We start from the raw sequence: 25,381 nt of genomic DNA, 5'->3' as shown, positions 1-25,381 counted from the left end.
ACTAATCCAGGAGAGAAAGGGTGTGACCTCAGACCAGGGGTAGTAAAGCAGGTTTTAGGAATAAGTTTTCAAGGGGAACCAACAGAATGAATTGACAATTTGGATGTAGAGTATAAGAAAAAGTTCCTACATGATGTTCCTTGTTATAAAGCAGGAAGATAGCGAGGCTACAATGTCAACCCAGTCCTCCCTGTGTCTACATTTGTGCTCTTAGTATATTTAAAATGTTTTCTAAAATTCACGGATGTTGGAGGAGAAAGTCTGCTTAGGTAATCATGAGCCAAGACAAGTGTCTGATCAGCTGTGATGAAAAGGTTACATTGCCTCGCGTATGAATAGGAATGTAGCTGAGGAATTGTCCAAGTGGTAAGGGAGGGGCTTAGCAAGATATGGTCTGCTTTTTACAAAATTCACAGGGATGGATTAAGAGCAAATTCGGTCAGATTCAGGCAGAACTGGAGACTAGTGAAATGGAGTGCACAGGAAAAGTGTGGTGTGGGCAGGACTGGATAAGACGGAAAGAACAAAGTTTTGAGAGACCTAACGGGGTAGACTTGGTTGCAGTGGTGACTGGGTGGATGTACTTGGGTTACAATAAAAGAGAACTACAAAGACAAACATTTCTGACACAATGGAGAGTGACAGCTTCTTCTGCTGACATATTGTGCAGCAGGTGAGGACCAGTGTGGTGCTGGAGCAGCAAGGCAGAGGGGAGTGAAGGAGGAGTTTGTTTTGAACGTGTGTATGTGCGACACCTGCTGGAAATGCACAGAGGACTGTTGGGAGCTCTCTTCCTCTGTAGATAAAAATAGAGAAAATAGTAATTATTTCCTTCTTCACATATTGTGCTGCACTCTTTCTCTGTTTCCTCGTTCGTGATTTCCTTTGACCCATGGAAAACATGGAGTCTGTGTAAATGAGACCTATATAAATACCAGTTTATAGCATTTCCTTTTAATGTGGCTGTCATAAATGTTTCTGGAGAAAATCAAAACAAAGAAACAAAAAAACACTTGGGTTTACGAATCTGTGGAGCACAGGCACAGATTGTGACAGTATAAACAGTGTTATTTTAACAATTAATTGATATACCTGTAGTTGTGTAGCAAAATTAGCTTTTATTAATAATTTATAAAATGTAGCATTTCTATTTTTCTATATTTCTTTTAGGATGGTGACTAAACAATAGTGTCAAAAGCCGCAACTTGGAGAAAATAAATTACCAAGAAACTCACCATTAACTGGCCTGATGCAAGAAGAAAAAAATCTGCTTGTCTTTGCTTTTGTGATGGCTTAGAGCTTTCAATTTCACAAACCAAAGTAAATCCTGTGGGTGAATGTGTGTAGGCTTGTGTCTATTGATTCTGTTCTCAAACCCAAGTTTGTAGGTCCGACACACAGGGAGGCCAGACAAAGGGGAAACATCAGCGTTTGGAGCAGGGAAAGGTTTATTGCAGGGGCCACCAAGGAGAATGGCCAGCTCACGCTGGCAGATCCCAGCTCCCTGCTGGCTTTCGGGGAAGAGTTTTTATAAGCAAACTTGGGGACAAGGGCTGCAGGGTGTGGAACCTTCCTCTGATTGGCCAGTGGCGAGGTAACAGGGCAGATCCGGGAGCCTCCGCCATCAGCCTTTCCAGCTGGCGTGGGGGCACGTGCCTGTGCTCAGCCGGCAGTGACCCCTGCATCTAGTTCCTGGGGAAGATCTCAGGGACACGTGTCCACCTGCTACACCCGGCCCCCAGGAGGAGCCAGCACCAGGCCCCGTGCTGCACTGTGTCTTCCTGCCTTCCCCCACGTCCCTAGTTAGTAACTGTGGGAATCTGCCTTTTGGAACTCAGGGAAGGTCTCGGAAGCTGAAAGCCTTTTTCATACAAACTGAAAAGTGGGGACACAGAAAGGCTTTTGTGCCCAGGAGGGCCCCACAGGGAGCCTTCTACCACCACGATCCTCTAGTAGGAAATAAGCAGGTTGCTGTCTTCTGAACCTGGGAGGCTGTTACATCCCAAATGGAAAACATTCCATTATGCACTCCTGCCGCCTGCCCTCTGATGCCCTTGGCCCAGCTAATCACTCCCATCTGAGGAGAGGACACCTAGCGTCCACACCTCTCTAGGAGGTGGTGACTCCCAGGTCCTACCCATTCCCCGCTCAGGGATACTGAGAGGAATTGCTGTCGGGCGAGGCCAGCCCCAGGGCCCTGAGAGGGTCAATCGCATCTGTTCTGTCTTCAAGGAATTGCTCAAACTGAGTTCCTGGTCATAGATAACTGCTCTGTCTCTAGGTGAGACTTCCCTGTCCTCATGGAAATTGAGCTCTAGAATATATCTTTGTCCTTTGAAGGAACCCAGACGTGCTGCTCTTTCCTGACCGAAGCTGAGCTTTGCTGGGTGAGAGTGTCTTGCTCCAGTGCCCCCCTCTTCTCCTCCCTCTTCCTGAGATGGGTGTGCTTCTGCTCCCTCCAAGCATTATTTGTGGATTAGGGACCCCTCAGCCTACTGGAGTCTCACTGGGACCCACAGAATCTCCATCAATATAAACGAAGGTGCTCCTGGGTCAGGGGTGGGAGCAGCTCATCACAAAGGCCAAGAGTTTCCTTTTCCACATGAGCAACGGGTGAATGTGGTCCATGCGTACAGGGGGACACTATTCAGCCACAGAAAGGAAGGAGGCACTGATCCTGCTGCAACGTGGAAGAGCAGTGAACCTGTTATGCTGAGTGAATAAAGCCAGTCACCAAAACCATGTATGATGCATTTGTGTGAAAAATCCAGAACAGGGACATCTAGAGAGACTGAGATTGGTGGTGGTTTGCTGCGGGGAGTGGGGGGAGGGGGAGATGAAAAGCTGGGGTGGGGGATGGTAACAGCTAAACGTAGGGGACTTGTTTTTGAGAGGAGGGAACTGACATGGGCTGTGGTAACGCTGGCCCATGTCTGTGAGTACACTAAAAATCCCACAGTCATTCACCCGTGAGCTTTAAGTGGGTGAACTCTGTGGTAGAAATAATACACATCGGGATGATTCTATAAAACTTCCCCTTGTCCCCTTTGCCCCTAACTTATTTGGGGTCATTATGGTCACCGTCCTGCCTTATTTCATCATAATGTCTCAGATCAGTTTCCCAGCAGTACTACTACCTAGCAGGTCCAAGTTATAGACCCGGTCAGGGTTTATTTTTGCAGCTGTCGATACAATACCTCCTTGCCGTGGAGTGTACTGGAGTAACGGAAGGTGTGGGTGAGCGGTAGGCAGCAGTTGAGTTAGACTTTTTACTTTGCAGTTTACGATATTTGTCAGAAAAGTCAAAGACAGTTGCGTGTCCTGTCTTCTGCAGAGGTGTCTCTTTTCCTCGCTCAGTTTGTCCTGCTGGCCTTCCCGTTTCTACAGCTGCCTTTTCACTGTTCTAACAGTAACTGTTAACAAAACACACGTACGTACCATTTCCAAGCTTCCTTTCCCTTTCCTCAGCAGAGTATAATCTAACATTGTAAGAACAGGCACACAGTTGAAGAATTGGGCTTTTTATTGCCTTATGCAGAATTGAGTCCAATATTCTCTCTTTTGTTAAATTGAGGTAACATCGGTTTTTAACACTGTATAAGTTGCATGTGTACTACATTTTTCAACTTCTTTCAGTGCACCCATCACCAAATTTTTAAGTTTCTATCCCCCACCCCTCTTCCCTTCTAATTACCGTTACTCTCTTCTCTCCTATGTGTTTGCTTTGGTTCGGTTTGTTTTCTTAATTTCATTTTCCACATGTGAATGAAATCATACAGTATTTGTCTTTCTCCACCAGACATTTCATTTCGCATAATACCATCAAGGTGTAACCCTGTGGTCACAAGTGGCAAGATTTCATCTTTTTTTATGACTATTATTCCACTGTATATACATACTGCATCTTTATCCTTCATCCATCAGTTGTCACTTAGGTTGTTTCCTTATTTGGGCTATTATAAATAATTCTGTAATGAACATAGGGGTGCATATATCTTTTTGAATTCATGTTTTCATTTTTCTTTGGATAAATACCCAGAAGTAGAACAACTGGATCATATAGTAGTTCCATTCTCAATTTTTTGAGGCATCTCTATATTAGTTTTCATAGTGGCTGTACAAATTTAATATTCCTACAAATAGTGTGTGAGGGTTCCCTTTTCTCCACATCCTCTGCAACACTTATTTCTTGCCTTTTTTGCTAATAGCCATTCTAAAAGACGTAAGATGATATCTCATTCTGATTTTTTTAAGGTCTTTATTGGAATATAATTGCTTTACACTGTTGTGCCAGTTTTTGCTGTACACCAAAGTGAATCAGCTGTATTTATACATATATCCCCATATCCCCTCCCTCCCGTGTCTCCCTCCTGTGTCTCCCTCCCACCCTCCCCATTTGCATCATTTCCCTAACAAGTGATGTTGAACACCTTTTCGTGTGCCTGTTGGACATCTGTATATCTTCTTTGGAAAAACAATCATATCCTCTTCCTACTCACTAATGGGTTGTTTGTTTTTTGAATATTGATTTGTATGAGCTGTTGTATATTTTTGATATTAACCCACTGTTGGTCTCATTATTTGCAGATATTTTCTCCAAGACCGTATGTTGTCTTTTTGTTTTGTTGATGGTTTCCTTTGCTGTGCAAAACCTTTTAAGTCTGATTAGATCCCACTTGTTTACTTTTGCTTTTATTTATTTTGAGTTAACAGACTAATCAAAAAAAATGGTACAGTTTATGTTGAAGAGTATTCTGCCTATGTTCCCCTGTAGGACTTTTATGGCTTCATATCTTACATTTAGATCTTCTGTCTTCTCTTCCTGCACAGTATAACTAGGGGCCTATTTTATTCCGTAGCATGTCTTTATACAGGGAATTTATTTTCAACTATACAGATATGAAAATACAAGACTATTTCTCCTTTCTCTGAGCAGGCATTAAAAATCCAGCTTCTGGTTCCTACATCTTGCCCTAAAACCTGGTGGTTAGCCAGATATCATCTTTCATGTTCTGCTTTGTCTTTAACCTCCTTTCAAATTCCAATTCCTAGATTTTCCCTTTTTTTTCAAGCTTAACTCTTATAACAGGAGAAGATACCTATTGACTCATTTTTCCATGTTGCTAGATAATATTTCATGTTTTCATTCACACACATGCACACACATACAATATTTTTCTTTTAGGTATAAATTAAATTTTATTCACTATACATTTTTGATATAGAAAAATTAGAGAAGTTCTAAGAATTTTGCTTGTAATGATTAAAAAGATGAGAAGAGTATCCTTTCACTTATCCAGGTTAAATCATATGAAATGCCACCGTACACTACCACCAATCTTTTTTTGGTAACATCTCACTCCAGATTTCTTTACCATGGCCTCACCTATATCTTGAACTTTCATCCTGCCATTTCTTCACTTCACTCTTATACTACAGCCTTGGAACAGATTCCCATACAAGCTCCCTGCCACTATTCGTAATGCTGAGTCATTTGGCAAACTTTCTTTCTCAGCCTAAACATCAGTTCCACAAATAGGTTTTCCTAACTATCTTATCTATATGGTTATACCCCTCCTCACAATTCTCTATTGGAGCACCTCATTTATTCAGAGCATTTTTCATAATCTCTTCATATTTGGGAAGTTTGTTAATCTCCTATTAATTTTCTTTCTCTTCTTCTGTAATGTAAGCTCCAGTTGTGGACAAAGTCCCTTTCTTTCACACATGCCACTATATTTTCTCTCTCTCTCTTTTTTTTTTAGCTGCACCCCATGGCATATGGGATCTTAGTTCCCCAACCAGGGATTTAAACCGAGTCCCCTGCAGTGGAAGCATGAAGTCTTAACCAATGGACAGCCAGGAAAGTCCCCAGCATGCCACTGTATTTTTATTTTCTACCATAGTGTCTGACACTTGTATATATTGAGTTAATATTTGCTAACTGAATGATTTGATTTAATAAGAAAGTTAAATAAATGTGTTTTATATTGATTGCTTCAGAATTACTAAGTGTGTTTGAGGCTATGGGAATTGGGCATGACAAATTTTACACCAGAGAGCAAAGGTCATTTGATTACGTTTTCTATTGTTTCATGCTTCTTAATCAATTAACTAGTATGGATATTTTTATCAAAGATTTATCAATATAATGTGTAAAATATGCTCAACATAAAAAAGTATAAAATTTTATAGGATCGAAACTGTTTTAATACATTACTTGCTTTTGTTTTCTTCTTACATATGGTTTTCTCTTCAATCTTCTTTATTTTAGTGTCCAGGTGCAATAACATGGGAGGTATTTTCAGTTATTATAGCTCAACTATTTGGCCTTAAAATAGGATTAACATATGATGACATCCATAAGTGTTCCTGTCCAAGAGCTCCATGCATAATGAATCATGAAGCAGTGTAAGGCTTTTTTTCTTTTGAATTAATTCCACACATACATTTGTGAAGTTGTTTATAAGATGTGATGAATTTCTTATTCTTTATACTCAATTCCACATCAAAAAATGGAAAGATATATTGTGCCTGAAGAGATATCACACTAACAAATTTGTCCACATGATACAAGACTCCAGAAAGCGGTAAATCCCATGATAATGGAATATATTCACTCAAGGGAATTGGAAGGAAAATTTAAAGATTAATGAAGACTGGGCTTCCCTGGTGGCGCAGTGGTTAAGAATCCACCTGCCACTGAAGGTATGTGGGTTCGATCCCTGCTCCAGGAAGATCCCACATGCCACAGAGCAACTAAGCCTGTGTGCCACAACTACTGAAGCCTGTGTGCCACAACTACTGAAGCCCGTGCACCTAGACCGCATGCTCTGCAACAAGAGAAGCCACCACAGTGAGAAGTCTGAGCACTGCAACAAAGAGTGACCCCCACTCACCACAACAAGAGAAAGCCTGTGCACAGTAAGAAAGACCAACGCAGCCAATAAATAAATAAATATTTTTTTAAAAGATTTAGGACTCGAGGCGGGGGGGAGTCAAGGAAGGGAGGGAATATGGGGATATGTGTATAAAAACAGATGATTGAACTTGGTGTACCCCCCAAAAAAATAATTAAAAAAAATCAGAAAAAAAAGATTTAGGAAGACTATGAAATATTTTATAAAATATAATAGTATTTTTGTTTTCATTGTTGTAGTATCTTTTGCTCAAGGCAAAGATGTCTAAAATCACGCTTAACAACATAACATAGTACTGGCAGCTTTGACTATTATTTCGATGGAAATAAAAAAAAAGGAAAGATTTGAAGCAGAAAAAGAATTGATCTTTTTTGCAGAAATTGATTACCTACCTACTTAAATCAACACCAGCAGTGCACAATTAGAACAATAACATTAAAAAATTCATCAGGATGATCAATCTTGAAAAACACTAGTATGTGTATATTAGCTCTACAAAACAGATGACCTATTATAAAATTTCTATTTTTTCCAGAAGAGATAAGTTCAGTAAAAATCACAATCTATATTTTAGATTATTTTTAAGGAACTTGATAAGCTCTATGGGAGGTGATAAAAAGATAGTAAATATAGACCACGTTTTAGGGATTATGAGGTGCAATTTATGATCAAAGAAGGGATTTTATTTATGGGAGACACTACATATTCAATTATTGTGATAGAAAGTTAGGAGAGTAAATAGAGATGAAGGTAGTTTGGTATTCAATACAACAGTACAGTTGAATAGTTGTGAGACAGACTGGGACCCGGGACTCTTTGCTGGGTTCTGGGACCCTTTGCTGCAGTGCTGTAACGCTTGCACCTGGACACATCTCTCCTCGAGCAACAAAATACTAATTTTGAAACTGTAAGGGACTAAAAATAACTGAGTGCATGCCAGTTAGGACAAATTCTGGGCAAAGGATACAAAGAAACCAAAAAAACCCTCAAAAAACAAAAAAAACCCAACTGCCACTTTTGAAGAGCCTGGAGCAAAAGAAGGGTTTTGGGAGCAAAAGCAGAGTATTGCTCACGCCCTCTGCACACAACACCACCTAAGGGGTGAGCAAACCACGTAAGCCACCCCTCCAGCCCGACCCCAGGACACACCCCTACCCTCACCCCATGTAAAGAGCAAGCTTGCCCCCCTCAGGGAGTGCGCCATCAAGAGGACCTGTTGATTGTTCTTGCTTCCCCCTGCTGCAGCAGGAGCCCCAGTGAAGCCTTGCCTGAATTTCTTGTCTGGCCTTGATCAATTTCTATTGATTAAGGAGGCCAGGATACCTGGTCAGTAACAGTTGCAACAGGGACCATAGGACACACTATTTCAGCAAAGCTAAAACTATTTTTCTGTTTCATTCTTTACAGAAAATGTTTGCTATGCCCTATTCTGCAGCATTTCCAAGAGCTGCTTGTGGGATTTAGCTTTACCTTACAGGAGCAGTAACCAGCTCACAAACCCACATGTGTTGGCTTGCTTCCCTTCCGTAACATCCCATACCAGTGCTTTGGCGGTAGGCAGAATGGACTTTCACAGATGTCCTCATTCTAATCCCTGGAATTTGTGGATATGCATATTACATGGTAGAAGGTAATTTGCAGAAGTCATTAAGGTGACAGACCTCCAAGAAGGGACATTATCCTAGATTACCTGGATGGGTCCAATCTAATCTCATGAACCCTTAAAAACAGAGAATATTCTCTAGGTGAAGTTAGAGAGATGTGGCCGAATGGGGCTCAAAAAGACTGGTGCTGGGAAAACTGGACATCTACATGTGAAAGAATGAAAGTAGAAAATTTCCTCACACCATACACAAAAATAAACTCAAAATGGATTAAAGACCTACACATAAGACCTGAAACCATAAACCTCCAAGAAGAGAACATAGGCAGAACACTCTTTGACATAACTCATAGCGATATTTTTTCAGATCTGTCTCCTAAAGCAAAAGCAAAAAAAAAAGCAAAACTAAAAAAATGGAACCAAATTAAACTTAAACATGTCTGCACAGCAAAGGAAACCATTGACAAAACTAAAAGACAACCTACGGAATGAGAGAAAATATTTGCAAATGATATGACCAACAAAGGGTTAATATGCAAAACATATAAACAGCTCATGGAAATCAATATCAAAAAACCAACAGGCCAATCAAAACCTGGGCAGAAGCTCCCCTCGCGGCTGGCTCCGGCGGGCGGGCGGCAGAGAGGGGAGGGAAGTCTCCAGCGGAAGGTCGTCCCCCTCCCGCTCTGCGCGCCCTCCCGCTCTGCCCCGGCGGCATCACGGCGGAGCGGAGCGCCTCGCCCGCGCACGTCCAGCAGCCCCAGCCGGCGGTCCCGGCCGCGGGGACCGCGACAGCAGCGCCCGTGGCCCTGGCCCTGGCCCCGGCCCCGGCCCTGGCCCCGGCCCGGGAGGCCGCGGCCGGCTGGCCCATCTGCAGGGACGCCTGCGAGCTGCAGGAGGTTATCGGCAGTGACGCTACAGCTGTGGTCCAGGCTGCTCTATGCAAACCCAGGCAAGAGCGCGTGGCAATAAAGCGGATCAACTTGGAAAAAATGCCAGACCCGCGTGGGTGAACTATTAAAAGAAATTCAAGCCATGAGTCAGTGCAGCCATCCCAACGCAGTGACCTATTACACCCCTTTTGTGGTAAAAGATGAGCTTTGGCTGGTCATGAAATTACTAAGTGGAGGTTCAATGTTGGATATCATAAAATACATCGTCAACAGAGGAGAACACAGGAACGGAGTTCTGGAAGAGGCGATAATAGCAACAATTCTTAAAGAGGTTCTGGAAGGCTTAGACTATCTGCACAGAAATGGTCAGATTCACAGGGATTTGAAAGCTGGTAATATTCTTCTGGGTGAAGATGGTTCAGTACAAATAGCAGATTTTGGGGTAAGTGCTTTCTTAGCAACAGGGGGTGATGTTACCCGGAATAAAGTAAGAAAAACATTTGTTGGCACTCCGTGTTGGATGGCCCCTGAAGTCATGGAACAGGTGAGAGGCTATGACTTCAAGGCTGACATGTGGAGTTTTGGAATAACTGCCACTGAACTCGCCACAGGAGCAGCGCTGTATCACAGATACCCTCCTATGAAAGCGTTGATGTTGACTTTCCACCCACTTTAGAAACAGGAGTAGAGGATAGGGAGATGATGAAAAAGTACGGCAAGTCCTTTAGAAAATTACTTTCACTGTGTCTTCACAAAGATCCCTCCAAAAGGCCCACAGCAGCAGAACTTTTAAAATGCAAATTCTTCCAGAAAGCCAAGAACAGAGAGTACCTGATTGAGAAGCTGCCTACAAGAACACCAGACATAGCCCAAAGAGCCAAAAAGGTGAGACGAGTTCCAGGGTCAAGCGGTCACCTTCATAAAACCAAAGACGGGGACTGGGAGTGGAGTGATGACGAGATGGATGAGAAAAGTGAAGAAGGGAAAGCAGCTTTTTCTCAAGAAAAGTCACAAAGAGTAAAAGAAGAAAATCCAGAGATCACGGTGAATGCCAACAGCATACCCGAGCAGATACAGTCCCTTTCTGTGCAGGACTCTCAGGGCCTACCCAATGCTAGTGAAGACTACAGAGAAGCTTCTTGCACCATGAACCTCATTTTAAGATTAAGAAACTCCAGAAAGGAGCTTAATGATGTACGATTTGAGTTTACTCCAGGAAGAGGTACGGCAGACGGCGTTTCTCAGGAGCTCTTCTCTGCTGGCTTGGTCGATGGTCATGATGTGGTTATATAGTGGCTGCTAATTTGCAGAAGATTGTAGATTATCCCAAAGCTTTAAAAACATTGACATTTAAATTGGCTTCTGGCTGTGATGGGTCAGAGATTCCCACCGAAGTGAAGCTGATCGGGTTTGCTCAGTTGAGTGTCAGCTGATGTCTGTCCCTTGATGTCACACTGATCTGTCATGCCTCCCCTCGCCACACCCACATCCCAACCTTTCCCTTCCCTGCCACTTCCTCCCACCCCCTAGCAAATTCAGAGGGTTGTGAAGAGGCCGGCTTCAACATAACGGGATAAACAAGAATTGTTTTTAAATTTAACACTGAGTTCTGCTTTATTCTCTAGCAACCCACAGTATGAGAACAAGCAAACGCCACAGCTGCACGACTGTTGCTCATTTTTCCAAAAGCTATTTAATATCCTCAGCCATCAATTCGGATCTCCCTTAAGTGAAAAGAATCTGAAACACACTCAGGTGGTCCTATTTATTGGCAGCAAAAGGAATTTTTTCTATCAGAAGCCTATTTCTTCTCCCATTGTCGTCCTTTCTGTTATACTTTAATTGTACATCTGACAATACTGCCTCTTATGTTGTATTTAGAAATTAATATACTTACAAAATTAAGATTAGGCAAACAAATTCTAGCTTTAAAACTGACTGTGAATTTTATTTTTCATATATTTATGCATTATACACCTTAGCTATAAGAAAGAAAAAAATGTTTTTGATTATATATGCTTCTTGCAGTTGTACTCTCTTGTTATTTAAACAAAAAGTTTCAGGTCTATCTTTGGAGTATTTATAACTTGTGATTTTTGAAATGACTGAATTAGGAACTAGGATGCTTACTCTTTTGGTTTGCCTGGAAACCAGTCCACAATCTGATTGTCTTATGGGAGAGGGAGGTGCTGTGCAAAAAACAAAAACAAAACTTTCATATTAAGAATGTGCCTGAGGCTGCTTTACTTGGGAATAGTCTCAGATCTAAAATTTCCTCTACATAAAGTGGCATATGTAAGTTTTGCTTCACTGGAACCTTTAGGATGCTCTATAAAATGTTGCCATTCTATTAGATTGCTAATTATGTACCCACCTCTGATTTTGACGCCTCCTGAAGTGATAGGATCTGTCATTCCAAAGGTGATAAACTTGAAAATACCAGAATCTGTGTTTTACTTGAAATTCTGCAGAATACCCAGATGGAGTGAAAAATAGAAAGGGTTTTGTGCAATGACTAAAAGGTAAAAACGCTGTTAAGTTTCAAGAATAAATACTTTCAACCCAAATAACCATCTGCTTGACTGTATATTATGGAATAGTAAACCTTAGGATTTTCAAAATTGGAGTCTAAACTTTCAGGAAGGTGGCTCCCAGATGGTACCATTTGCTCTTGCCTAGCTAACCCTAGATGTGGCAGCTCTTTAATGTACTTTATAAAGCAAATATATATTACTAAGGAAAAAAAAGTTATTTATAATTGCCTTGTCATAATTGTTAAGGTATTCTAGAGCCATTTGCGTACAATTTAATGTAATTTCATTCCATTCTATTGTTTACACAATGATTACTCGAAGATGGCTGCAAAGGTAAAAGGAAAGTAAAAGTGTATTATTGCACAAAGGAAAAAAAAATTGGGCAGAAGACCTGAACAGATATTTTTCCAAAGAAGACATACAAAATGACTAACAGGCACATGAAAAGATTCTTAACATCGCTAATCATTAGAGAAATGCAAATCAAAACCCTAATGAGATACCACCTCAAACCTGATAGAATGTGGAATTTAAAAGTCTACAAATAACTGATGTTGGAAAGGATGTGGATAAAAGGGAACCATTTTACAGTGTTGGTGGGAATGTAAATTGATGCAACCACTATGGAGAACAGTATGGAGGTTCCTTAAAAAACTAAAAATAGAGTTACCATATGATCAAGCAATCCCACTCCTGGGCATATATCCAGAAAAGACAAAAGCTCTAATTCGAAAAGATACATGCACACCAATGTTCATAGCAGCACTATTTACAATAGCCAGGATATGGAAACAACCCAAGTGTCCATTGACAGGTGAATGGATAAAGAAGATGTGTTACATTTACACAATGGAATATTATTCAGCCATAGAAAGGAATGAAATTCTTCCATTTGCAGCAACATGAATGGACCTAGAGAATATTATGCTCAGTAAAACAAGTGTGACAGAGAAAGGCAAATACTGTATGATAATCATTTATATTTGGAAACTACAAAAGAAAACAAACCAATGTATACAGCAAAACAGTAGCAAACTGGTGATTACCAGTGGGTAGAGGGAAGGGAAGAGGGACAAGCTAGGGGTATAAGATAAAGAGATATAAACTATCATGTATAAAAAAGCAATAAGGAGGGACTTCCTAGTGGTTAAGAATCCATCTGCCAATGCAGGGGATACGAGTTCAATCCCTGCTCCAGGAAGATCCCACATGCCATGGAGGAACAAATCCCATGAGCCACAACTATTGAGCCCATGTGCCGCAACTACTGAAGCCCATGCACCTAGAGCCCATGCTCTGCAACAAGAGAAGCCACTGTGAGCCCACACACCACAATGAAGAGTAGCCCCCACTTGTCACAACTAGACAAAGCCCGTGAGCAGCAATGAAGACCCAATGCAGCCAATTAATTAATTAATTATTTTTTTAAAAAAAGTAATAAGGATATATTGTACAGCACAGGGAATTTACCTATTATTTTGTAATTACTTTTAATGAAGTATAATCTATAAAAATAGTAAATCACTATGCTGTACACTTTAAGCTGCTATAATACTTCATATAAATCAACTATATTTCAATAAAAAATAAAAATTAGAAAGTATATATTAAAGAGAATACTAAAGCAGCTTCCATTACTCAAGAGGTTAAAAAAGTGAAAACAAAAGATCAAAAACAGATATAAAAAATAGAAAACTACTAGCAAGATGAGAGAAGTAAACTTAACATCTTTATAATCAAGAGTAAGGAAATGGACCAATTGCTTCAGTTAAAGCCAAATATTTTCAAACTAGGTTTAAAAAAATCTATATGCTATTTACAAGCACACACACACACACACACACACAGACACACACACATACACTTGAAATATAAGGACACACTGTTTTTTTTTAAAGCACTTTTATTGAGATGCAGTTAACATACAGTAAACTGCATATATTTAGAGTGTACAATTTGGTATCCCAATCTCCCAATTAATTCCCCCCCCAACCCTCCCCGCTTTCCCCCCTTGGTGTCCATATGTTTGTTCTCTACATCTGTGTCTCTATTTCTGCCTCGCAAACCGGTTGATTTGTACCATTTTTCTATATTCTGCATATATGAGGACACACTTTTAAAGTAAAAGATTTTTCTAAACTGTCCCATGCAAATTCTAATCATAAAAAAGCAAATCTGGCTATAGAACTGTGAGACAAAATGGACAGTGACAAAGAGTATTAGAACAAAGTAAAGAGTGGTATTTATAATGATAAAGCTCAATTTATCAAGAAGACAAAAAATTCCTGATTGGGCATGTACAAAATAACATCTTCAAAATACAAGAATCAGAAATTGATAGAACAGAAAGAAGCAGTTAAAAAAATCTACTATTTTATCGGCTATATTGAGAGGAAAAAGCAGGCAAAAGAATCAGCAAAGATATTAAATATTTGGAAGTTTATTATTTAAGTTGCCATTTACAGAAAAACGTAACTCACAACTGAATAATCCATATTTTTCAAAGTTTACATGAAGCCATCTATCTATAATGGGCCATCTGATAGACAATGAACCCTGACTCAGTGAATTGCAATGGCTTAAAATCATTCAGAGGATGATCTATGACCGCAATGAAATTAAGTAGATGTCAATAAGAAAAATGTAATTGGAACACCCTCAAATGTATAGATTTTAAATAGCACTTGAGGCAAGGAAGAAATCATGATGAAAATTAGATAATATTTTGAGCTGAATGTTAATGGAAATAAAGTGTATCAAAATATAATGTATTTAAATAGTATTTAAATTTAAACCAGTGAATAGATAGAAATTTACATTTTAACTGCATATATAAAAAATAAAGTTTTAAAATGAATAAGATAAACTTCTATTCTTAGAAGCTAATAAAGAAGTACAGATTACATCCATAGTAAAAACAAAATGAACACAAGAGCAAAAATCAATTTAAAAAAACATACAACAGAAAAAATAAATCAAAAACTCAGTTCTTTTAAAAATTAAAAAAATTAATTTCAAGAATTATTTATTTGAATAAAGAGAAAAATCACAAAATTATCAACATTGAGAACTAAAAAAAGATCTCTACATATTTTATAGCACTTAAAAGGATAATACAGGGGGGAAAGATATTTGAACAACTTTGGCCAATAAAACCAACATTTCCGTTATAAACAGAATTTTCCTTCATAAGGATAAAGAGAATATCTGAATATTTTTGAAGAAAGTAGATTTATAAGCAAAAACAAAAACAAAACAAAAAATCTCTCTCATAAAGAAAATCCTAAGTTCAAATCACTCCACTTCTATAAAGTACAAGATTGTTTTAAGCTGCTGGTCTCTTTCCCACCTAGAAAAGTTCCTTTAGCATTTTTTGCAAAGCTGTTCTGGTGGTGCTGAACTCTCTTAGTTTTTGCTGGTCTGTAGAGCTTCTGATTCCTCTGTCAAATCTGAATGACAGCCTTGCTGGGTAGAGTATTCTTGGTTGTAGTTTCTTCCCTTTCATCACTTTAAGTATATCGTGCCACTCCCTTCTGGTCTGCAGAGGTTTTGCTGAGAAATCAGCTGATAACCACTGTGCCACCTAGGAAGTCCCTCCCTTGTTGGTTTTAATATTTTTTTCTGTCTTTAATTTTTGTCAGTTTGATTACTGGGTGTCTCAGCTTGTCCCTTCTTGGGTTTGTCCTGCCTGGGACTCTCTGTGCTTCCTGGACTTGGGTGACTGTTTCCCTTCCCATCTTAGGGAAATTTTCAGCAATTATCTCTTCAAATATTTTCTCAGGTCTTGTTTTTTTCCCTCTCTTCTTCTGGGACCCCTATAATGCAAATGTTGGTGTGTATAATGGTGTCCCAGAGGTCTCTTAGACTGTCTTAATTTCTTTTCACTCTTTTCTCTTTATTCTGTTCTGTGGCAGTGATTTCCGCCATTTTGTCTTCCAGGTCGTGTATCCATTCTCCTACCTCAGTTGTTCTGCTGTTGATTCCTTCTAGTGTATTTTTTTTATTTCACTTATTGTATTGTTCATCTCTGTTTGTTTGTTCTTTAGTTCTTCTAGGTCTTTGTTAAACATTTCTTGCATCTTCTTGGTCTTTGCCTGCATTCTTTTTCTGAGATCTTGGATCATCTTCACTATCATTATTCTGAATTCTTTTTCTGGTAGTGCCTATCTCCACTTCACTTAATGGTTCTTCTGGGGTTTCATCTTGTTTCGTCATCTGGGACAAATTCCTCTGCCATCTCATTTTGACTTTCTGTGATTGCAGTTTCTGTTCTGAAGGCTGCAGGATTGTAGTTTTTACTTCTGCTGTCTGCCCTCTGGTGAATGAGGCTGTCTAAGAGGCTTGTGCAGGCTTCCTCATGGAAGGGGCTGGTTCCTGCTAAGTGGTGGGTAGAGCTGGGTCTTGTCCCTCTGGTGGGCAGGGCCATCCTCAGGGAGAGTTTAAGCCACTTGGACTTCCCTGGTGGCGCAATGGTTAAGAATCCGCCTGCCAATGCAGGGAACATGGTTTCAAACCCTGCTCCAGGAAGATCCCACATGCCAGGAAGCTACTAAGCCCATGCACCACAACTATTAAGCCTGCACTTTAGAGCCCATGAGCCACAACTTTTGAGCCAGTGTGCTGCAACTACTGAAGCCCATGCACCTAGAGCCCATGCTCCACAACAAAAGAAGCCCGCACACCACAACAAAGTGTAGCCCCACTCGCCACAACTAGACAAAGCCCATGTGCAGCAATGAAGACCCAACACAGCCAATAAATAGATAAATAAATAAATAATTTTATTTTTTTTAAAAAGCCACTTGACTGCTGATGGGTGTTACTGTGTTCCAGCCCTGTTGGTTGTTTGGCCTGGGGAGTCCCAGCCTGGAGCCTACAAGCTGTTTGGTGGGGCTAATTGTGGCCTCTGGGAGGGCTCACACCAACTGGTACTTTACAGAACTGCTGCTGCCAGTACCTTTGTCCCCACAGTGAGCCACAGCTGACCCCTACCTCTGCAGGAGACCCTCTAATACTAGCAGGTAAGTCTGGCCCAATCTCTTATGTAGTCACTGCTTTTTCCTCTGGGTCCTGGTGTACCCTCCAAGAGTGGAGTTTCTGTTTCTCCCAGTCCTGTGTAAGTCCTGGGATCAAACCCCACTAGCCTTCAAAGCCAGATTCTCTGGGGACTCCTCTTCCTGTTGCCGGACCCCCAGGCTGGGAAGTCTGATGTGAGGTTTTGAACTTTCACTCCTGTGGGAGAACTTCTGTGGTATAATTATTTTCCAGTTTGAGGGTCGCCCACCTGGTGGGTATGAGATTTGATTTTATCACAATTGTGCCCCTCCAACTATCTTGTGGCTTCTTTGTCTTTGGATGTAGGGTATCTTTTTTGATAGGTTCCAGCACTTTTTTGTCAGTGGTTGTTCAGCAGTTAGTTGTGATTTTGGTGTTTTCATAAGATGGGGGTGAGCTCACTTCCTTCTACTCTGCCCTCTTGAGCTAATTATCCAAATCACTCCACTTCTAAGTTTTAAGAAATATTAAAAGAAAAAATATTCACAACATTATGCTAACTCTTTCAAAGAATAGAGAAAGGTATAACATTTCCCAATTTATTTTATAAGTCCAGCACATCTCTGACACAAAAATGGATAAGTTCGTTACAATGCAAGAAAATGACAGACAAATATTTCTTATGAACATGAATGCAAAAATTCTAAGCAAAATGATGGCAAATCAATCTAGCAAAAAATAAAAAAGATAACGCATCATGACAAAATAGGGTTTATTCCAGGAATACAAGTCTGTTCAACACTGGAAAATCAATCATTTTAATTCACAACATCAATAGAAAATGGGGAAAACTGTATGATCACCTCAATTTGTACAGTAAGAAGCTTTTGAAAAAATTCAATTTCCATAAGATACATATTACGAAAATCCCAGCAAATTGGGAATAAAGTAAATTTCTGAACATGAATGGGTATCCATAAAAGTCTGTTGATGTAAGCTTCAGTGTAGAAGATATTTGCAAACATTACATCCAATGAAGGCATCTTATCTAGAATACATTAATAAGATCTACATGTAATAAGAAAGACACATGGCCACTCAACTGTAAAATGGACCAAAATTTCAGACAGGCATTTACTAAAGCTATATAAATGCACAATAAACATATAAAAATCATGCTAAATTTCATTAACAACCATGAAAATGCAAATTAAAACCAGAACGCAGGACATCTACGGGTCCACTAAAATGCCTAAAGTGAAATAAACATTAAAACAAAAACACATGTAGGCATTGATATGAAATGGAATTCTCATACATTTCTGGTGGGAATAAAAATTAGTACAATAATCTTGGGAAACTTTTTGGAAGTATCTACTAACATATAAACTGTGATTGAGCTGTTTCACTCTAGAAATATACCCAATAGAAATCACTACATTTGTTCTCCAAATGGCACATACATAAGTAAAAAGTGATATTCATAATGATAAGGGTCAATTTATCAAAAAGACAAGACATCCCTACATGGGCATATAAAAAAATAACAGTTTCCATAAAAAGCTATTTCTCCAAAAAAGACATACAGATGGCCAAGAGGCACATGAAAAGATGTTCAACATCGATAATTATTAGAGAAATGCAACTCAAAATGACAATGAGGTATCACCTCACACTGGTAAGAATGGCCATCATCAAAAAATCCACAAACAATAAATGCTGGAGAGGGCGTGGAGAGAAGGGAATCCTCCTACACTGTTGGTGGAAATGTAAATTGGTACAGCCACTATGGAGAACAGTATGGAGGTTTGTTAAAAAACTAAAAAGAGAGCTACCATATGATCCTGCAATCCCACTCCTGGACATATATCCTGGGAAAAACATGGTCCGAAAGGATACAGGCACCCCAATGTTCACTGCAGCAGTGTTTACAATAGCCAAAACATGGAAACAATCTAAATGTCCATTAACAGAGAAACGGATAAAGATGTGGTATATATATACAATGGAATATTACCCAGCCATAAAAAAGAATTAAATAATGCCATTTGCAACAACGTGGATGGACCTAGAGATTGTCATACTGAATGAAGTAAGTCAGGCTGAGAAAGACAAATGTTGTATGATATCACTTACATGCAGAATCTAAAAAGAAATCATAGAAATGAACTTATTTACAAAACAGAAATAGACTCACAGTCTTAAAGAATAAACTTATGGATACCAGGGTGAAAAGGGTAGGAGGAAGGGATAGTGAGGGAGTTTGGGACTGACATGTACACACTGCTATATTTAAAATGGCTAACCAACAAGGACCTACTGTATAGCACAGGGAACTCTGCTCAATATTATGTAACAACCTGAATGGGAAAAGTATTTGAAAAAGAATAGATACATGTATACACATAACTAAATCACTTTGCTTTACACCTGAAACTATCACAACATTGTTAATCAACTATACTCCAATGCAAAAAGTTTAAAGAAATAAATAAATAAAAAGTTTTAAAAAATAACATAGCTTCAAAATACAACAATCAACAATTGATAGAACTTTAGGACACAAAATAGCCAAATGTGGTTGGTTTTTTGGTTTTGGTTATTTTTACCGATCCAAAACATTTTGTTGTTGTTGTTTTAATAAACTTATTTATTTATTTATTTATTTATTTATTTATTTATTGGCTACCTTGGGTCTTCATTGCTGCACATGGGCCTTCTCTAGTTGTGGTGAGTGGGGGCTACTCTTTGTTGCAGTGTGTGGGCTTCTCATTACAGTGGCTTATCTTGTTGTGGAGGACGGGCTCTAGGCGCATGAGCTTCAGTAGTTGCAGCACGTGGGCTCAATAGTTGTGGCTCATTGGGCCCTAGAGCACAGGCTCAGTAGTTGTGGCACACGGGCTTAGTTGCTCCGCGGCATGTGGTATCTTCCTGGGGCAGGGATCGAACCCATGGCTGCTGCATTGGCAGGCGGATTCTTATCCACTGCGCCACCTAGAAAGTCCCAAAACATTTTTTTAATTGAAATGTGGTTGATTTACAATGTATTCATTTCAAGTGTATAACATAGTGATTCAATATTTTTACAGATTATACTCCATTTAAGGTTATTATAAAATATTGGCTGTATTCCCTGTACTGTACAATGTAACGTTGTAGCTTATTTATTTTATACAAAGGAGTTTGTACCTCTTAATCCCCTACGCCTATCATGCCCCTCCTCCCCTTCCTTCTCCCCACTGGTAACCACTAGCTTATTCTGTGAGTCTGCCTTGTTATATTCATTTTATTTTTTAGATTCCAAATATGTGGTAACATACCATATTTTTTTTCTCTTTCTGACTTATTTCAGCAAGCATAATACCATTTGCAACAACATGGGTGGAACTGGAAGGTATTACGCCAAATATGTGTTTTAATAGCTGTAACTATAAATGAAAATTCTAATCAAAATTTTGTAAAATAGAAAAACAGACACATTCATTCAATGTGTGATATACAGCAACAAGAGGAAAAAAACTACTGCTACTCACAACATGGATGGATTTCCTAATCATCATGTTAAAAGAATTTCAACATAAAAAGAATACATGGTAATTGGCTCCATTTATATACATTCAAAAACAGACAAAACTAATCTTTGGTGTTAGAAGTAGCGATTGTCAGGGGAGAATCTGGAGGTTTTAGTGGTTCTATATTTTATTTCTTGATCTGAATCTAGGTGTTAATTATACTGGTTTGTTCATTGGAATATATATATAAATATATAAAAATACATACATATAAATACATATACATAAATATATATATAAATATGTATTTATATATAAATATAAATATATACATAAATATAAATATATACATAAATATATAATATATATAGTATAAATATATATATATTACAGAAAAGTTCGACTAAACGTTCACTTAAGAAATGTAGCTGAATCTTCCTCTTCATTAGCTGTTTCTTCAACTTTGCCTTTCCGAAGTGATTCTGCACGTTCTTGGCCAGAAAGCGGAGTCACGCTGAGTTGAAGCCTCCCCCTGCATAGATTTAGGGGCCAAGGTCGTCCGCGTCCAACAGCGCGCAGCAGCCAGGCTCTGGACCCTCCGCCGCTCTCGCGGCCGCCGGCCGCCTGCAAGTGTGCGCGGTCAGGAGGGTCTCCTCGCGCCCCCAACTGCCCCGCAGCCAAGCCAGCAGCCGTTATTCCGGCTGGCATCCAGGACGTCAAGCCATGTTGTACCTTCTGTTTCTGCTCCAGGGGCTTATTGAGCTTCAGACGGACGACAGTAAGTACAAAACCCTGCTTCTGACCTTTAGGGAATATCAGGTCTCTGAGAGGTTGATATCCCTTTGACAATGCTCTTTTTGGTGGGAGCTCCACATGTGTAAGCCCGAATCCATTCCCCCATTGCCACCCTCCCCACTCAAAATCCACCTTGGTTACAAGGGTCTTTCCCGCTCTTCTTGGGACCATAGTAAAGATGGGAGATGCTGTGACTGGAGTAGATGCCTTAAGATTAGAGTTTCATGTACTGCTCTGCATTTTTGATCTCCGGATTCTGTAGCTGGAAGGTCCAAAGGACCTGACTTTATTTGTTCTGAGAGTACTTAGGTCTGTTACCTCAGGGTTACCAGGACCTGCCCTAAGGGCAGTATTTCTAAAGCAGTATACCCATTTCTCTTTAAAAGATTTGTAATTCTAGAAAGAGGTGGCTATTGAGGATATTTGAGAAAAGAGTAAAAATGAGGGATGGCATATTGAATGCTAGGGGTTTAGATGAGGAAATAATGAAGGAAGCTATGAGGTGATGGGTGTTGCTCCAATAAAACATTTTGCACCTTGCAGATTCTGAAAGACTACGTGTGGAAATTACAATTCCAGAGAAAATACGGTCTACATCAAGTGAAGGAGTTGAAACACACGTAATTAAGCACTAACATTTTTCACAAACTAAAAAGCATGTGAATATTTTGTTCCTAATAAGTAAACAGCGTTTTTCATACCTTGCACACTTTCTGAATTTTTTATTTATGCCCAATTTTTCTTAAGAGGAAGAGCCCTTTTGAAAATGAACCAAGTCGAACAATGTTTCATAGAAACATGCTGCAGTGATGCTTATCAAAGCTCCAAGGCCCATCTTCTAAATTTGTTTCTTTCTTGAGTGTCTGAATAATACCTGACCTGACCCATTTAGAGTCTCTTGTCACTCATTGACCATGAAATATTTGAAGGATTTTTAGTTGTTGTTGTTAAGTAAGCCTGTGGCATCCTTTATATGGGATGACAATCACTTGGTTTAATGAAGTGTTACATGAATAATTCTTACATCTTAATTGCAAATACATTAATCATTAAAATTCTTTTCGTCCCATCTCAGTTTATCTTGGTTCAGGTATTAGTTTTCTCTTTTTTATTCTTTAAATTGGTTAGAAAGTTTCTTATCTCTTTTTTGCTAATTTCTCGAATCATTTCTAAAGAAGTGAAGTGTGCTTTTTGAAACACCACACCTTAATTTTCTTTTTTGATTGGTAGTAAATGTTTAGATAATTTGGATGCAAATATTTCCTTGGCAAATACTTACTTGTCACCCTAATATAGATATCACAAGCTTAAATAATTTCAATATATAAGGGAATGCATATTATCATACTAAGTCAACTCAGACAGAGAAAGACAAATATTATATGATATATTACTTATCTGTGGAATCTAAAAAATGATACAAATGAACTTAATTATAAAAGACAACCAGACTCACAGACACAGAAAACAAACTTGTGGTTACCAAAAGGGAATGGGAGGGGGGTATAAATTAGGAGTTTGAGATTAGCAGATACAAATTACTATATATAAAATAAACAAGGTATACTACATTCAATATCTTACAATAACCTATAATAAAAAAGAATATGAAAAAAAGAATACACATATGTGTATGACTGAATCACTTTGCTGTACACCAGAAAGTAACACAATATTGTAAATCAATTATACTTCAATGTTAAAAAAGGAAAAAGAAAGAAATGACCAATGGCAAAATGCAATTTACGCCTAAATTGTTACAATGATTGAATATTGGAATATCAATGAATTAGCTGCTTTTTAAAATTATATGAGTTGGGGATATATGTATAAATATATAGCTGATTCACTTTATTGTACAGCAGAAACTAACACAACATTGTACAGCAATTATACTCCAATAAAGATCTGGAAAAAAATAAAAATAAATAAAATTGTATAAGGAAATGAATATACACATAGCAGTAGAAGCAGAAAAACTATTGGTCAAAGTTCAATACCATAAACGATAAAATAACTTAGCAATAGAGGACTATAACTTAACCCTGTTTATTCTATAAAATAAACCTCCCCAAAACTACAGCATACTTCCTGCTAATAGTAAAAGTAACGGTAAAACATAAAAAGGGTTTCTTTGATTATCATGAATGAATGAAAGAAGAATGGCTATTGTGACCTGTTCTTTTCAACATTATACTGAATATTATAACCTAGGACTAAGATAAGTAAAAAGAATAAAAGACCTGAAAAAGAAATAAGGAGTATACAGAACAAAAATAAGGGGAAACAAACACATGTGCATATTTACACACATATTTCATATTTATTAAGTGCTCATATATTTGGTAACGTGTGTATACATGTATACGTACACAAATATTATACTGATAAAATAGATAGATCATGTTGACAATAAAGAATACTCAGTATTTTCTTAGGTTAATTTTCATTAAATCTATAGCTTGATTACAATGCCAATAAGGAATTTCATGGGAAATGGCGGGTGGATTCTAAAATTTATGTAAAATGGAAATAGCTCAAAATTGTTTACTTTGAGGAACAGGAGAGTGATTTGCTTTAGTTCACCTCAGAATATAATTTTTAAATTTTAGTAATTAATATAAGGTGGTATTGCCTAAGGACAAGCAAATAAATTAACGGAACAGAATCAGTGTTATAAGCAGCAAGTGTCATCCAGCAATGAAATACATAACTTGTAGAAGAGTTAATTTTATTAAATTTATGCAAAACAAAACTATTACTTAAAGACACCCTCATAATTAGTATAAATATAAAAATATGCACAGGAATGATAAACATGAAATTCTGGATGCTGGTTAGCTGTGATGTAAGAAAGGGAACTAACCATGGGAGGGGTACTGAGGATTTAGAATTATTTTCAAACACTTGTAATATTTTTAATTTTTAATACATACATTGGTGACAAGGCATTTTATATCATTTTCTTTCATGTTTTTCTGTCCGAAACCTGTATTACTTGAAACTCATTATTAACTGTGGCTTATAGAAAATTTCATTGGCTTTGATAGAAACATCATGCATAAAGTTGAGATCAAGAAATAGACCAGGTTACCCACTAGTTCCTTTTCTAATTTCCATTGTCCTGGAAGTACTACTAGCAAGTGCAATAGGAAAGAAAGTAACAAAACTTAGAAATAGACGTAATAATTGGAAAGGAAGAAATAACACTGTCAGTATTTGCAACTCAAATGTTTGTATACAAAATAAAATTTAAAATAATCTAGAGAAAATGATGAATATTACAATAATTTAATAACTGGGAAACAAGATCAAAATGTGAAAATCAGTTGTATTTCTATTATGCAAGACAAAAATGGACAATGAAAGAATTTTAAAGATATAATTTACACTGCATATAAATCAAAATCTAAGTAAATCTAGCAAAGCAAAACCTCCTCACTGAAGACAATAAAACAAGATCTAAATAAATTGAGTCTATCCCATGCTCATTGAATGGAAGGCCCAATAATGTAAAGATGCCAAGGCTCCTCAAACTGATCTATAAAGACCAAATTGACCATTTGTAGACATTCTTTCTTAATATTAATAAAATCAATGAGTACTGAATCCAAACTTGGAACAAATTTCATAAAATCTACAAATATTAAACATTATGTGCTGTTAATTCTTTGCTATACTATATAAATTTTCTATTGAGTAATTTAGTTATATCTTCCATTTTAAGCTAAATTTCACAATGGCCTCAATATGAAGAGAACACAATTATTGGATGAAAATCATCAATATTTCAGGTTGGATAAATGTTAAAATTAATAAGGAACTGGGCAAATTATATTCTTCCGTCTATCTTTATTATGAAAGCAGATATTTTAATATCTAATTCCAGTGGAATAAATCAATATTAAATTATAAACTTTCCTCCCATTTTATTGTATTAGTGTGCTTTAGTATGTAATTATTAATATAAAATTATAGTTTTTCTTTTTAACATTCTTCTCAACTTTTCTTTGCCTTCTTAATTTACTCTCCTGCCAGCTGTCCTACAACATTGTAATTGAAGGGAAAACATACACTGTGAACCTAATGCAAAAGTAGGTGACCTACATTATTTTATCTCCTTTGTTCT

The 25,381-nt window shown here is 38.1% G+C and overlaps 2 protein-coding genes and 1 pseudogene across 2 annotated transcripts in view; all 3 read left to right on the top strand.

The window, feature by feature from the left end:
* LOC130830308 (A disintegrin and metallopeptidase domain 3-like) overlaps positions 1-1,211 on the top strand; it is a 102,270-nt gene extending 101,059 nt beyond the window's left edge. The window contains exon 21 of the mRNA XM_057697477.1: positions 1,171-1,211. The gene's annotated coding sequence lies outside the window, so the exon portion shown is untranslated. The remainder of the gene's footprint in view (positions 1-1,170) is intronic.
* On the top strand, positions 332-10,849 carry LOC130829811 (STE20/SPS1-related proline-alanine-rich protein kinase-like; annotated as a pseudogene).
* Positions 10,850-21,180: 10,331 nt separating this feature from the next.
* The window catches only part of ADAM2 (ADAM metallopeptidase domain 2), an 84,109-nt gene continuing 79,908 nt past the window's right edge, over positions 21,181-25,381 (top strand). The window contains exons 1-3 of the mRNA XM_057697534.1: positions 21,181-21,235; positions 21,796-21,872; positions 25,291-25,346. Of these exons, the coding sequence (XP_057553517.1) occupies positions 21,181-21,235; positions 21,796-21,872; positions 25,291-25,346 (188 nt within the window). The remainder of the gene's footprint in view (positions 21,236-21,795; positions 21,873-25,290; positions 25,347-25,381) is intronic.

Source organism: Hippopotamus amphibius, chromosome 10 (genome assembly GCF_030028045.1).
Source record: "Hippopotamus amphibius kiboko isolate mHipAmp2 chromosome 10, mHipAmp2.hap2, whole genome shotgun sequence".
In the NCBI taxonomy this organism is placed as follows: domain Eukaryota; kingdom Metazoa; phylum Chordata; class Mammalia; order Artiodactyla; family Hippopotamidae; genus Hippopotamus; species Hippopotamus amphibius.
Note: the sequence above shows the minus strand (reverse complement) of the source record. Positions and strands in the feature narration are given on the sequence as shown.